At 36.6% G+C, this 16,119-nt stretch overlaps 1 protein-coding gene across 1 annotated transcript; it reads left to right on the top strand.

Moving 5' to 3' along the window:
- Positions 1–248: 248 nt before the first annotated feature.
- Positions 249–1,217, top strand: LOC122221248 (olfactory receptor 4K5). The gene has a single exon (XM_042940563.1). It carries the CDS (start codon positions 249–251, stop codon positions 1,215–1,217), a length of 969 nt encoding a protein of 322 aa, XP_042796497.1.
- Positions 1,218–16,119: the final 14,902 nt, after the last annotated feature.

Raw genomic sequence — 16,119 nt, 5'->3', positions numbered from 1 at the left:
ATTAAGACTATCCAAAACTAAAGGGGTTCTAATGAAATAAAATTATTTAGAATTAGACATTGCCCTAAGCTCCTTGCTACTTTCCAGATATATTTTTGTGATCCCTTCACAATTTTTTATTTAGCAAATGCACACTATATCTGGGATCTCAGAATCCTTTGCATTAAAAGTCTATGGCTCATAATTCTGATCCTTTCCTATTTCCCCTTCCTTAGGGCTGTTCCAAAGCCTGTGTGCAGCCTGGATCCATGGATAAGGTCAATTCTTCAGTGGTGTCTGAATTTGTATTGCTGGGACTCTGTAGTTCTCAGGATCTCCAACTTTTCTTTTTTGTTTTCTTCTCTGTGTTATATGTGGTCATTGTGCTGGGAAACCTTCTCATCATCATGACAGTAACCTCTGATAACAGCCTGCACTCCCCCATGTATTTCCTCCTGGGAAACCTGTCCTTTGTGGACATCTGTCAGGCTTCTTTTGCTACCCCTAAGATGATTGCAGATTTTCTGAGTGAACACAAGACCATCTCCTTCAGTGGCTGCATAGCCCAGATTTTCTTCATTCACCTTTTTACTGGAGGAGAGATGGTACTACTTGTCTCCATGGCCTATGACAGATATGTAGCTATATGCAAACCCCTACACTATGTAGTCATCATGAGCCGAAGGACGTGCAGTTTCCTGGTAATGGTCTCCTGGGCTGTGGGCTTGGTGCACACATTAAGCCAGTTATCATTTACTGTAAACCTGCCTTTTTGTGGACCCAATGTTGTAGACAGCTTTTTTTGTGACCTTCCTCGAGTGACCAAACTTGCCTGCCTGGACTCTTATACTGTTGAAATACTAATTGTAGTCAATAGTGGAATTCTTTCCCTAAGTACTTTCTCTCTCTTGGTTGTCTCTTACATCATTATTCTTGTCACCGTCTGGTTTAAGTCTTCTGCTGCAATGGCCAAGGCATTTTCAACACTGGCTGCCCATATAACCGTGGTAATATTGTTCTTTGGACCTTGCATCTTTATCTATGTGTGGCCCTTTACCACTTACCCTGTGGATAAACTTCTAGCCATATTTTACACCATTTTCACTCCCATTCTAAACCCCATTATTTACACACTAAGGAACAGGGATATGAAGGCTGCCATGAGGAAGATTATGACCTATTACCTGAGGCCCAAGAAAATTTCTGAAATGCCACTAGTAGTGAGGAATTCTCTTTAAGACAAAAGTCCTTCAAATTCCTCCAATCAGTACTCTATCTATAAATATTTTCAATATGTTCTTGTGGTGTATTTCAACTATGGTGGAAGTGATAAAGAAGATGATATAGAAAGAATATGATTGATATTAACAAGTCTTTTCCCAGCTATTACCTAAGCAAAAGCTAAATATAAAAAAATAAAGAAAAATATATCATGATTACTGGTTCTGAAAATAAAATATAGAATGATGAAGGGTGAACAGTATCAGTGCTTTCACTGCTTTACTTGCAGGTAAATATGATGGAAAAAGGGGAGTACCTGCTTATTTGGTGAGTATAATTCTTGGGGGGCATAAACTTACATGCTTCCTGATCTTATCAATTTCCTAAATTATATACCTATATACAATCTATATCGATGAATAGTATTCAGGAATCTGAAACTGAATTTTCCCAACCAGAAGATAGCCATTTCATAGATTTAAGTGTGAAGACTCAAGAGGAGATTCTTAGATTATGAAATCCCTCTGCTAATGTCAATTATGCCCATCCCATATTGTTTTCCAATAACCAATGATACTTTAAAATGAATTATACAGGGGCTCCTGGGTGGCTCAGTTGAACATCCGACTTCTGCTCAGGTCATTATCTCGTGGTGTGTGGGTTTCAGCCCTGAGTTGGGCTCTGTGCTGACAGCTTGGAGCCTGAGTCCGCTTCCGATTCTGTGTCTCCCTCACTCTCTGCCTCTTCCTCACTTATGCTCTCAAAAATAAACATTAAAAAATTTTTTTAATGAATTGTACATAATCAGGGGCTTGCATCTCAAATATTTCATTTTATGGTCTACGATCAGTTAAGGTAATTTCAGTTTCCTCTGCAATTACAAGTTGCAGAAAAGAATTTTTAAAGCTGAACTACTTCAACACTGACTTTTTACTTTGTGCTATAAGTAGTTGTATAACAATTCTTGCATTTGGAGCAGGCATGGAGTTCTTAGTGACAATGAATCAATGTTAAACATACAACCCAACTGCAATCTGGACCGCCCCTCACCACCCCCCCCCCCCACCAAGACCTCTGGATCTCTACCCTGAACTCTAAAGACCATTAGATTTATTTATTAATGGTGAAGTTTTTACTTTCCCTAACTCCTCAATTCATAAAAAGTAATCAAACACAAACATCACTCTCTCCTTTATGCCAAGAATGAAAATGCTACTTTTGCTTTTTGCTGTTTGCTTTATCTTCCCAATTCCATTTCATCTTCTTCGAACCCAACTGTAATAGAGCATCGTTTAGTAAAATACTGAAAAAATCCTGAGAATTTTCTCTTCTTCAATCCCACTCAATTTTTAGTCTCTCCATAGCATTCTAGTTCTTCTGAGACCTGATATTCTTTGCTATTTTCTACTCTCAAAGTTTACCTTCCAATAAGGGTAGCTTACCAGTAATTTACATTTCAGTGCTAATATAAATCTACCAGTTATGTCTTAAAGGAAAACATACACATTCATTTTTTTTCTAATTTTAGGATATAATTCCATCAACAGGAAGAGAGGAGAGTTAGCAGATTAGATCTGAAAAAAGAGCAGAAAGAAGAGATCTTATCAATGTTTCCTGACTCTGTACCATACAGGCTGCCTTTTACTCTATTCAGGGAACAAGGTCCAGCCTTATGATTCATCTTCTTATTGAATAAAGGATTATGTAATATGATTTTTTTTCCTAATCAGCCTGTAGTACCAAAGTATGGGGGAGGCAGAATTCATTACAAAGCTTATTAATTTCATTCTTTTTGCAATGCTAGGTGGTTTGATTACTCTAATATGAAATTAAGCCATCTTGCTTGGTATTTTATAAACATGTTATGCTAAATATAGTAAACAAAGAGAATCAATATGCTAAGAAATTTAAAAGTATGTAATCTGCTTAACTACACCAGTTATTAGCTATTCAATACTCATTCTTTGACTATGAGATTCTTTTGAAAATGTGATGAATATTGTAGTTCTCCTTTGCAAACAAAGCATAAACACTTAAACATAAGATTCCATGTAATGTTTTACTTCAGAAATTAATTTCATTCTTTTGAATCAAATATAAACAGAATTTTAAAAAATTATTTCCTTTTTTACTTCTAGGATATTTTTGTAAAATTAATAAATTTTTACTAAAATAATATAAAACTTGTGTAAGTAATTTTAATTTTGTTCAGTTGTTCATTTTAACCGTCAGAAGACGGTTGTCAGTTTAAATAAAAATACTTTGTAAAGTGATATTTAACAGGGAAAATTATATGCTGTCTATGATATTGAATTAATCCTGAATTTTTATCTTAATGGAATCCTTCAAATATAGTAAGTATTAAGAAATGGAGTCTGCACTCTCATAGCTAACATTTACAGACAAGGAAATGTTTGAGTCAAAGAACTCCAAATTCTTCCAAAGTTTTTGAGTTTTTTTCACATGGCATCACTTACATTGCTTATGAATGAACAAATTATTTTTGTAAGGTCTCATTCAAGAAAAGTTGATGTGCCATGCATATTTCAGTGAAGTTCTTCAAAAGAATGCCTGGAAAGCCAACAAATTTTCTTGTAATAGAGAAAAACATATTTATTCTTAATTCTTGATATAATCTCATGGCAAGCTGGATATTCAAAGTCCTACATTTTGAATGTTGATGAAATTGACTAGACACAATTTCAGAGCTGTTAGAAGGATTTCTAGCCAATGCATGCCAGGAAAAAGAACAATGATCACAACAACGTGTGGTGTTTCCTCTCACCAAAAAAGTAGCAAGAGCGGATACATTGCTGGAAATAAAATACTCTATTTAATAAAGAGAAATGTATTTTTTCCTTTGTGTATTTCTTGACAAAGAAGCTCTATCAATGACCAACTCATTGCCTCTTGACATGAAGTCCACCATTCATTGGCCTGCTTTGTGATACCAGACCTGGACTCAAACCTTTCTCCTTTGTCATGAGAGGTTGCTGGATGAACATGACGGAAGGAAGAGGCTTCTCTTCCCACTTCCAGTATGCTTAATTTCTTTCTCCTACAGTGCAGCTGCCATGGGCCACTCAGTGGCACTCAACCTCCAGCAAGTTTTGTTGCCAGTCTCAGTCTTCAATTTCCTGCACCTCATTCGTTCCATCTGTGGACCAGTTCTTGCACGCGGCAATCTGGGGAACTTCTCATCCAGGAGGCCTATTCATATGCTCTCCAGAGTTCTGAAACCACCCTTGGGGAAGGGATCCCCCTTCCAAATTTATTCCTTTTTTGAGGTCTCTCCTTCAGCCTTAGTGCAATTTGGAGTTCTGTCTTACCCTCTTTTGGTAATCTCTATTACCGGTTACTAAGTCTTCATATTCAGCATTCCCTGTTCAATTTACCAGTGTGGTTTCTGTTTCCTAACTGATATAGAAACATGTAAGTATTTTGAAGATACTGAAAACTCAGAAGCGTCTAAAAGTGGTTCATAAAATATGACATATAATGAGGAAAGTCAGGAGCTGGCTGAACCAAAAATGTGTTGGCAGTTTTATCTGTTTATATACTGAAGTGAAATTCATCTATAACATATTGCAAAATATGAAAAATCCTAGCACCTATGAAGTGGATAATATCATTTGCAAACTCACTGTTTAAATTTATTTTCTCTCATTTAAGACAACAAACACTAACCTCAAAAAAATTAAAACAAAATAAAAATGCATTCTCTGCCCAAAGCCAATGAGACTATTTCCATTGATTAAATAAAGGTTTGTTTTTCTTTGTTTTTCCTCAATCATTCGTGGATTTTTTTTTTATGTGATAAGAAACCTTGTGGAGTGCTCTCTAATGAGGGAAAATAGATAACTCAAGTGTATAGAGCACTTATTCCTGAAAGTCTGTATTAAAGTTTTTTTTTTTATTTTTTTATTTTTTAATATATGAAATTTACTGTCAAATTGGTTTCCATACAACACCCAGTGCTCATCCCAAAAGGTGCCCTCCTCAATACCCATCACCCACCCTGCCCTCCCTCCCACCCCCATCAACCCTCAGTTTGTTCTCAGTTTTTAACAGTCTCTAATGCTTTGGCTCTCTCCCACTCTAACCTCTTTTTTTTTTTTTTTTTTCCTTCCCCTCCCCCATGGGTTTCTGTTATGTTTCTCAGGATCCACATAAGAGTGAAACCATATGGTATCTGTCTTTCTCTGTATGGCTTATTTCACTTAGCATCACACTCTCCAGTTCCATCCACGTTGCTACAAAAGGCCATATTTCATTTTTTCTCATTGCCACGTAGTATTCCATTGTGTATATAAACCACAATTTCTTTATCCATTCATCAGTTGATGGACATTTAGGCTCTTTCCATAATTTGGCTATTGTTGAGAGTGCCGCTATAAACATTGGGGTACAGGTGCCCCTATGCATCAGTACTCCTGTATCCCTTGGATAAATTCCTAGCAGTGCTATTGCTGGGTCATAGGGTAGGTCTATTTTTAATTTTCTGAGGAACCTCCACACTGCTTTCCAGAGCGGCTGCACCAATTTGCATTCCCACCAACAGTGCAAGAGGGTTCCTGTTTCTCCACATCCTCTCCAGCATCTATAGTCTCCTGATTTCTTCATTTTGGCCACTCTGACTGGCGTGAGGTGGTATCTGAGTGTGGTTTTGATTTGTATTTCCCTGATAAGGAGCGACGTTGAACATCTTTTCATGTGCCTGTTGGCCATCCGGATGTCTTCTTTAGAGAAGTGTCTATTCATGTTTTCTGCCCATTTCTTCACTGGGTTATTTGTTTTTCGGGTGTGGAGTTTGATGAGCTCTTTATAGATTTTGGATACTAGCCCTTTGTCCGATGTGTCATTTGCAAATATCTTTTCCCATTCCGTTGGTTGCCTTTTAGTTTTGTTGGTTGTTTCCTTTGCTGTGCAGAAGCTTTTTATCTTCATAAGGTCCCAGTAATTCACTTTTGCTTTTAATTCCCTTGCCTTTGGGGATGTGCCGAGTAAGAGATTGCTACGGCTGAGGTCAGAGAGGTCTTTTCCTGCTTTCTCCTCTAAGGTTTTGATGGTTTCCTGTCTCCCATTCAGGTCCTTTATCCATTTTGAGTTTATTTTTGTGAATGGTGTGAGAAAGTGGTCTAGTTTCAACCTTCTGCATGTTGCTGTCCAGTTCTCCCAGCACCATTTGTTAAAGAGACTGTCTTTTTTCCATTGGATGTTCTTTCCTGCTTTGTCAAAGATGAGTTGGCCATACGTTTGTGGGTCTAGTTCTGGGGTTTCTATTCTATTCCATTGGTCTATGTGTCTGTTTTTATGCCAATACCATGCTGTCTTGATGATGACAGCTTTGTAGTAGAGGCTAAAGTCTGGGATTGTGATGCCTCCTGCTTTGGTCTTCTTCTTCAAAATCACTTTGGCTATTCGGGGCCTTTTGTGGTTCCATATAAATTTTAGGATTGCTTGTTCTAGTTTCGAGAAGAATGCTGGTGCAATTTTGATTGGGATTGCATTGAATGTGTAGATAGCTTTGGGTAGTATTGACATTTTGACAATATTTATTCTTCCAATCCATGAGCAGGGAATGTCTTTCCATTTCTTTATATCTTCTTCAATTACCTGCATAAGCTTTCTATAGTTTTCAGCATACAGATCTTTTACATCTTTGGTGAGATTTATTCCTAGGTATTTTATGCTTCTTGGTGCAATTGTGAATGGGATCAGTTTCTTCATTTGTCTTTCTGTTGCTTCATTGTTAGTGTATAAGAATGCAACTGATTTCTGCACATTGATTTTGTATCCTGCAACTTTGCTGAATTCATGTATCAGTTCTAGCAGACTTTTGGTGGAGTCTATCGGATTTTCCATGTATAATATCATGTCATCTGCAAAAAGCGAAAGCTTGACTTCATCTTTGCCAATTTTGATGCCTTTGATTTCCTTTTGTTGTCTGATTGCTGATGCTAGAACTTCCAGCACTATATTAAACAGCAGCGGTGACAGTGGGCATCCCTGTCGTGTTCCTGATCTCAGGGAAAAAGCTCTCAGTTTTTCCCCGTTGAGGATGATGTTAGCTGTGGGCTTTTCATAAATGGCCTTTATGATCTTTAAGTATGTTCCTTCTATCCCGACTTTCTCAAGGGTTTTTATTAAGAAAGGGTGCTGGATTTTGTCAAAGGCCTTTTCTGCATCGATTGACAGGATCATATGGTTCTTATCTTTTTTTTTGTTAATGTGATGTATCACGTTGATCGATTTGCGAATGTTGAACCAGCCCTGCATCCCAGGAATGAATCCCACTTGATCATGGTGAATAATTCTTTTTATATGCTGTTGAATTCGATTTGCTAGTATCTTATTAAGAATTTTTGCATCCATATTCATCAGGGATATTGGCCTGTAGTTCTCTTTTTTTACTGGGTCTCTGTCTGGTTTAGGAATCAAAGTAATACTGGCTTCATAGAATGAGTCTGGAAGTTTTCCTTCCCTTTCTATTTCTTGGAATAGCTTGAGAAGGATAGGTATTATCTCTGCTTTAAATGTCTGGTAGAACTCCCCTGGGAAGCCATCTGGTCCTGGACTCTTATTTGTTGGGAGATTTTTGATAACCGATTCAATTTCTTCGCTGGTTATGGGTCTGTTCAAGCTTTCTATTTCCTCCTGATTGAGTTTTGGAAGAGTGTGGGTGTTTAGAAATTTGTCCATTTCTTCCAGGTTGTCCAATTTGCTGGCATATAATTTTTCATAGTATTCCTTGATAATTGTTTGTATCTCGGAGGGATTGGTTGTAATCATTCCATTTTCATTCATGATTTTATCTATTTGGGTCATCTCCCTTTTCTTTTTGAGAAGCCTGGCTAGAGGTTTGTCAATTTTGTTTATTTTTTCAAAAAACCAACTCTTGGTTTCGTTGATCTGCTCTACAGTTTTTTTAGATTCTATATTGTTTATTTCTGCTCTGATCTTTATTATTTCTCTTTTTCTGCTGGGTTTAGGCTGCCTTTGCTGTTCTGCTTCTATTTCCTTTAGGTGTGCTGTTAGATTTTGTATGTGGGATTTTTCTTGTTTCTTGAGATAGGCCTGGATTGCAATGTATTTTCCTCTCAGGACTGCCTTCGCTGCATCCCAGAGCGTTTGGATTGTTGTATTTTCATTTTCGTTTGTTTCCATATATGTTTTAATTTCTTCTCTAATTGCCTGGTTGACCCACTCATTCGTTAGTAGGGTGTTCTTTAACCTCCATGCTTTTGGAGGTTTTCCAGACTGTTTCCTGTGGTTGATTTCAAGCTTCATAGCATTGTGGTCTGAAAGTATGCATGGTATAATTTCAATTCTTGTGAACTTATGAAGGGCTGTTTTGTGACCCAGTATATGATCTATCTTGGAGAATGTTCCATGTGCACTCGAGAAGAAAGTATATTCTGTTGCTTTGGGATGCAGAGTTCTAAATATATCTGTCAAGTCCATCTGATCCAATGTATCATTCAGGGCCCTTGTTTCTTTATTGACTGTGTGTCTAGATGATCTATCCATTTCTGTAAGTGGGGTGTTAAAGTCCCCTGCAATGACCACATTCTTATCAATAAGGTTGCTTATGTTTATGAGTAATTGTTTTATATATCTGGGGGCTCGGGTATTTGGCGCATAGACATTTATAATAGTTAGCTCTTCCTGGTGGATAGACCCTGTGATTATTATATAATGCCCTTCTTCATCTCTTGTTACAGCCTTTAATTTAAAGTCTAGTTTGTCTGATATAAGTATGGCTACTCCAGCTTTCTTTTGGCTTCCAGGAGCATGATAAATAGTTCTCCATCCCCTCACTCTCAATCTAAAGGTGTCCTCAGATCTAAAATGAGGCTCTTGTAGACAGCAAATAGATGGGTCTTGTTTTTTTATCCATTCTGATACCCTATGTCTTTTGGTTGGCGCATTTAATCCATTTACATTCAGTGTTATTATAGAAAGATATGGGTTTAGAGTCATTGTGATGTCTGTATGTTTTATGCTTGTAGTGATGTCTCTGGTACTTTGTCTCACAGGATCCCCCTTAGGATCTCTTGTAGGGCTGGTTTCGTGGTGACAAATTCCTTCAGTTTTTGTTTGTTTGGGAAGACCTTTATCTCTCCTTCTATTCTAAATGACAAAGTCTGTATTAAAGTTTTAATCATCAGTCTGCTTTTCACAAAAAGATCCTACTGAAGAAAAGATAAAGCTGCTTGTATCTTTACCCTGAGGCACTTAAGACCATTGCCAAGGCAGAAGCAGCACCACTTTGTGTTATCACATTTTTGTGCCATACATTCAATGACAAAAACAAAAAAAGCCAAAGAGTTCAATGACATTAATAAACTTTTTTCCATAAAATATTTCAAATTATTCTAGTTCCAATAAAACAAAGAGAGAAATTCATAATACTAAAACCAATGTATTTTCAATTTACTTTCTAACAGCTATTCAAGGTTAATACCATAATATTTCAGCTGGAAATGAGACATTTAGTACAATAGAATCCCATGAATCCCCTGTTACATTTTGTTTAAAACAAATCTTAATATAATTTAGTAATAAACTTTTTTTCATACACATATTTCAAAATGGTAAGACAATTCAAAGTATTTTTTTTTCTGTCTGGTTCACAGATATCTGTAGACTTTTCCTCTACTACCGAGAAACTGGGAAATAAATTCAACTATAAAAAAGTGGCGAAATACATGTATATTTTAGAAATGTGAAAATACCATTTGTACTGCTTGTCAAAGACTTGGATTTGAGCACTGACTACATTACTATTATGTGACCTTGAGCAGGTGACGTGCTTTTGCTCAGGTCACCTTCTTAAAATCTTTCTATTCTTATCCATTACTCTCAGGACAAAGGGAAAAAAATCCTCATTAACCTGGTTAATAAGGCTTTTGGCTCTCTACTCATATCACTGTGCTAACCCCACACCCTCATTTGATTAATATATTTCTCCCTGACAGAACTAAACTCCATGAGAATAGGGACTGTGCCTATGGTAATGAATATATTCCTAAAGGGTTTTTTGTAACATGAACATTTTAAATAGTAGGGAGATGATACCAAAAGCTAGGGAAGACCTGTTTGTTCCCTCCACTTTCAGAATGTAAATTACTTCTGCTGTGTGTATGAGCAAAACTTCAGACAAGGAATAGAAATTTAATGCATAGCTCAGAGAGTATTTAAAGGAGTTGATGTGATGTAACAGACTCTGGAGAGAAAACAATATGGACAGTGGGAAGTGGACCTCAAGATACTAGCTTAGGATAAGAGGCGAAAAAATTTTAGTCCATTAAAATCTAAATACATTAAAATCTTGGTTTGCAAGGATAATTCATTCCAGAAACAAGCTTGTAATCCAAAGCACTTGTATATCAAAGTGAATTTCCCTACAAGAAATAATGGAAACTCAGATGATTCATTCCACAACCCAAAAAGATTCATATAAAAATGATTACAATACTGTAATACAAAATAATAAAGAAACAACAGATGTTGGCTAGTATGTGGAGAAATGGGAACCCTCTTACACTGTTGGTGAGAATGCAAACTGGTACAGCCAGTCTGGAAAACAGTGTGGAAGTTCCGAAAATTAAAAATAGAACTACTTTACAACCCAGCAATAGCACTACTAGCAATTTATCCAAAGGATACAGGAGTGCTGATTCATAGGGGCACATATACCCCAATGTTTACAGCAGCGCTATCAACAATAGCCAAATTATGGAAAGAGCCTAAATGTCCATCAACTGATGAACGGATAAAGAAGATGTGGTTTCTATATATTATGGAATAACATATAGAATAATATATTCTATTGCCATTCCAATAATATATTCCATATATTCATTGCTTGGCAATGAGAAATCTTGCCATTTGCAACAATGTGGATGGAAATGGAGGGTATTATGCTAAATGAAGTCAGTCAGTCAGAGAAAGACAAGTATCATATGTTTTTACTCTTATGTGGAGTTTGAGAAACGTAATAGAAGACCATGGGGGAAGGGAAGGGGAAAAATAGTTTCAAACAGAGGGAGGCAAACCATAAGAGACTCTTAAATACAGAGAACAAACTGAGGATTTATGATGGGGGCTCAGGAGAGGGTAGAATGGATGATGGGCATTGAGGAGGGCACTTGTTGGGATGAGCACTGGGTGTTGTAAGAAAGGGATGAATCACGGGAATCTACTCCCGAAGCCAAGAGCACACTGTATACATTGTATGTAAGCTAACTTGACAATAAATTATATTATAAAAAAAAGAAAAAGAAACAATTAACCTGCACTTACCTTTGAAAACCTTCATGGCTGATGTCAGGAAGACAAAAGAGAAGAAGGTTATTGTGTAGGATGACTTTCACTATCGCTAGCAGAATCACTGCTATCTTTTGGCTCAATGGAATCTTTTTCTGCATGGGGGCCATTGTGTACACTTGCATGGATGTTGACTACAGTAAACTAGTAATAAATTATTGTCATATACTGTATTTAATGTAACTGGCAATAAGGCAGCAGAGGAAAGGGTCTATATCTGCAGGCAGCCTGACCTAGAATGAAGCACAGTATTCCTAAGGTTACTCTTGTATGGAAAAGCAAAGGACTGTCCATAGGTGCTTTGAAGTGACAAAAAATACACTAGCACCAGTTGTGGGCACCTTCCAATGTTCTGAAAAATCACTGATTTCTGCCAAGCACTGTGGCCAGAGACTGAGCATGTGAGAATGGGAGACAATCATCCACAATCCTGCAGTGAATGAGCAAGTGAGTGAGTGAGTGAGTGAGAGAGAGGAATAGAAGAGAAGAGAAGAGAAGAGAAGAGAAGAGAAGAGAAGAGAAGAGAAGAACCACTGGATCAGTTGTGATCATGTGACATTCAGCATCACATATTACTCATATTGCAAAACATTGTTTATCGAATTAAAATTTATTACAAATGTTTGCTCATCTTGTGGGACACTCATAGAAGAAGTTTTTCACAGTTCAAGGCTTTACTGTAATTATAAATAATTTGATTCAAGTTACCATAGGGTAAAAGGAAAGCGTTAGCAGTACAATCTCTAAAAATGCAGAGTAACAGAAACCTTCAGGAGAAACATGAAGTGCAAGACACTTCAAGATAGTCTTTAGAAGATCGAAAAGGGAGAGAACAATCTGAAAGCAGAGTCAAGATGCAGTATTTTGCCATTAGTATTTTACTCTTTTGTCAAGAATTACATTTCATCATAAATACTTTTCTTTGGAGAAGATCCTTGCTATATAATATGCTGTGTTTTCAATATCCTGAAATTCCAATATAAATTTTTCTCAGGACCTAATACACGAAGGATACCATGAAGTACTGAAATGCCAATAAAAAGTTGAAGAAATCTTAACTCTGTTTTGTGATAGCATTCTCACAATTAAAGAAAAAAAAAATAGCAGTCACTCCCTAACCCTCTGAAACATTTACAGTTGACTCATTTCTGTATTGGCTCTCCTACTTTGTCACAATATAGTCCTTAGGGAACTTAATGGTCCTGGTAATCTATACATCATAATAGTTCACTAGGTTGAAAGCATATAGTGATCAGACCTGTGAGAAGAAAGTGACATAAAACAAGGGTAAGAGATAATCCCTAACATTTCAGGGATCAGCCAAATCATTCAGGTTTCAAGGGTTCGAATACGCTGGGACATGCTATATAATCCCCTCATGGACATACAAGACATGTAATTTTGCTTTGTACTTCTTACAACTGATAAAGACACACACTGCTTGCAGGCTCAATGTATATTGGAGGCAGCATAAAGTTGCTTTGTAGACACTACTTTGGTACAATTTTAGCTTGACTCACACAGGATTTCCAGTTTTCAATAAATTCTTGCACTAAGTCCAGTTTTGAGTGCAAGCTTCCCTGCTACTCAGACTATATAAACCAGGAAAAGCAGAAAGAGAGGTATGGATGATACATAAGAACATTTTGGGGACGCCTGGGTAGATCAGTTAAGCATCTGACTTCAGCTCAGGTCATGATCTTGTAATTTGTGGGTTTGAGCCTTGCATCAGGCTCTGTGCTGACAGCTCAGAACCTGGAGCCTGCTTCACACTCTGAGTCTCCCTCTCTCTGTCTCTCTCTTTGCTCATGCTCTGTCTCTCTCTCTCTCTCTCTCTCTCAAAAATAAATATTAAAAAAATTAAAAAAAGAACATTTGGTAAATATTTTGGTAAAGTCACTTAGAAGAATGACAATACTAACCCCTAGGATCCTAGAATAGAAACGAAGCCCTGCATCCTGCAGCAGAGAACTACACACTGACTGAAAAGCAAATCCTAGCATGCTACAGGACCTATCAGAGACTGAGTTCCTAACCACGGGTTCTCAAGTGACTATGACACTAACACTGCTCATCACGACCAAGTTTTAACAAGTCACTATTTCTAGCTGTCAAGGCAGCAAGCCATCATGTATTGTAACCAGTACATCTGGGAACAGGCTGAAGTAGGTATAAAAGCATAAATAATCAGCACCATGAAACAGTCCAGAATTCTATATTACCTATTTCTGTTTCATCAATGCTTTTACTTCAGATCAATGTTATGGCTTTATAGAAGGGTTTCTATAAGTAGTCTGACTCTATCTTGATGCAAGCCAAAAAATGGACTACTGTGGCATTCTAGCCCACTCAGATGACTCTAACAGAAACTGCTGAGGGAAAATTCTGTTCCTGGGAAGATCCAGAAACATTTCATTCAATTATCAAATTTGGGATGAAGACTTGGTCCTAAGTAAAAATAAATATGAATTCCTGGACAGTGAAAAATAGTTTTGCTTGTTTGTTTAGGGGTTTTGAAAGATCAAAATTGGAAAACGTGGGAGAGAAAAATGAGGACAGATCTATGGGAGTAAGCACAAAGTGTGTGGATTTCTGCATTTCATATCCATGCCCATCTGAGACCAAAACCATGGAATCCCTTTTATCAAGGTTAGTTCCCAATACCTGATCAGCAGAAAGGACTGATCCAGAAAAGCTGTTAAGGTGTCATTCCTCAGTAAGACCACATCCATTTAGTGGCAAGTCAACTACATTACACCCCTTCCTCCAAGCAGGGCATAGTGATTTGTCCTTATTGGGACTGACTCTTACTCCAGATATAGGTTTTCCTTCTCTGCCTGGGATCCCTCGTCTAGGACATTATCCTAGGAGTATGCTTTCGTTAGCTTCTTAAACAGATAAAATAAAAAATGATAAATATTTTCTTAAAAATAAATATTTTTTGAAAGAAGTTACTTTAGATTTGATTTAGAGACACTAATTCTTTGTCAACACTGATTCTCTCTAATCAATAAAAGACCCATGCCTCCCTATATCTTTTATTCCTTTCATATTTTCACTGTTTTAAAATTTTCATCATGTGAGACCTGTGAATTTATGATTAAATTTTTCCAGATACTTTATATTTTATCTTTTGTTTCTGCTCTGAGTGGAAACTGTCCTTCATTGTATTTTATTTGCAATTTTATAAAGTTCTTCTCATTAGGGGCATTTGGTTGGCTGAGTCAGGAGAGCATGCAACTCTCAATCTCGAGGTCATGAGTTCGAGCCCTACATTGGGCATGGAGCCTACTTAAAGTTTTGCTCATTAAAATGCATTTTTAAAATTATTTTGAAAATCATACTTTTACCAAATATTCAAGATATAAATGCATAGAAAGTAAAACTTTAAAATATTTCCTAAACTTACTATTATGTGTATAGTAAATATATTTCGCCAGAGCTTATACTTTTAAAAATATTTACATTAGTGATTCATGTTAACTCCCTTTTATACATTTTTTTACCCATATCATTTTCTTTCCAGTCTAGAATTTGTATTACTAAGACATTTTAAAACTTTTTTCATAAGTTTGTCCATATTTTTGTCTTGGTTTATAAAAATGTACACAAAATTATTTTATCAATATCTGTTTTCTTTTGACATGTTTTATACTCTCACACATATTCAGATACAAAAAGTTAATATAAAAAATAATTGTAATAATTGAATATATTCCATTACATCAAAAAATTATATTGCTTCACTCTCAAATTCATAGATATGTAAGTTTTTTCCAGTATCACCTCTTTCAATCAATGCTGCAATACCACTGTTCATGCATCACTAGGTATGTGAACATTTTACTAGGGTTTACACACACACACACACACACACACACACACACACACACACACACACACACACACAGTGCCTATGTGCTAAATGATAGGGAAACTTATTTTCAATTTCCTTCTTTAAAGAGGACCACTTGAAACACATCTACATTGCAACTTTTGGAAATCTAGAAAACTTAATATGTAAAATATAGTTGGAAAGACTGGTGACATATTTTTAGGGAGAAAGAAAAGATTTGTCATGGAAAAGAAATGACATCACCTTCAAATATTTGAAAAACCATCATGTTGAAGTGAGAATATTTTGTTCTATTAAACTACTAATGGTAGAACCACTTGTGCACTTTAACAATAGATGGAACTGTCTTGGGAAGTAGGGAGCTCCTTATGATTAGAGGAAATCACCCTGATTTATTTTATTCTGAGAGAGGGAGAGTGAGCGAGCATTGGGAAGAGAGGCAGAGAGAGAGAATCTTAAGCAGGTTCCATGCTCAGTGTGGAGTCTGACGTGGGGCTTGATCCCACAACCTGGAATCATGACCTGACTGAAATCAAGAGTTGGATTCTCCACTGGCTGAGACACCCAGGCACCCCAAAACTGATTATTTTAACAGAAAGTTCATGGTTGAAAAACCAATTGCTGGCTGGTTGTTGGTGAAAATCTAATAATATTTTGCTTTCCTAGGTACCAAATAGTTGGTTAAAACAAAACACACCTTTTTTTCTTTTCCCTTTCAGGAAAGGTAATTT

The sequence above is a fragment of the Panthera leo genome, chromosome B3 (assembly GCF_018350215.1).
Source record: "Panthera leo isolate Ple1 chromosome B3, P.leo_Ple1_pat1.1, whole genome shotgun sequence".
Classification (NCBI taxonomy): domain Eukaryota; kingdom Metazoa; phylum Chordata; class Mammalia; order Carnivora; family Felidae; genus Panthera; species Panthera leo.
This window is presented reverse-complemented; position numbering and strand designations above follow the sequence as displayed.

Bases quoted from the DNA above. Each gene is read 5' to 3' on its own strand.
- LOC122221248 (XM_042940563.1), top strand. From the start codon at position 249: ATGGATAAGGTCAATTCTTCAGTGGTGTCTGAATTTGTATTGCTGGGA.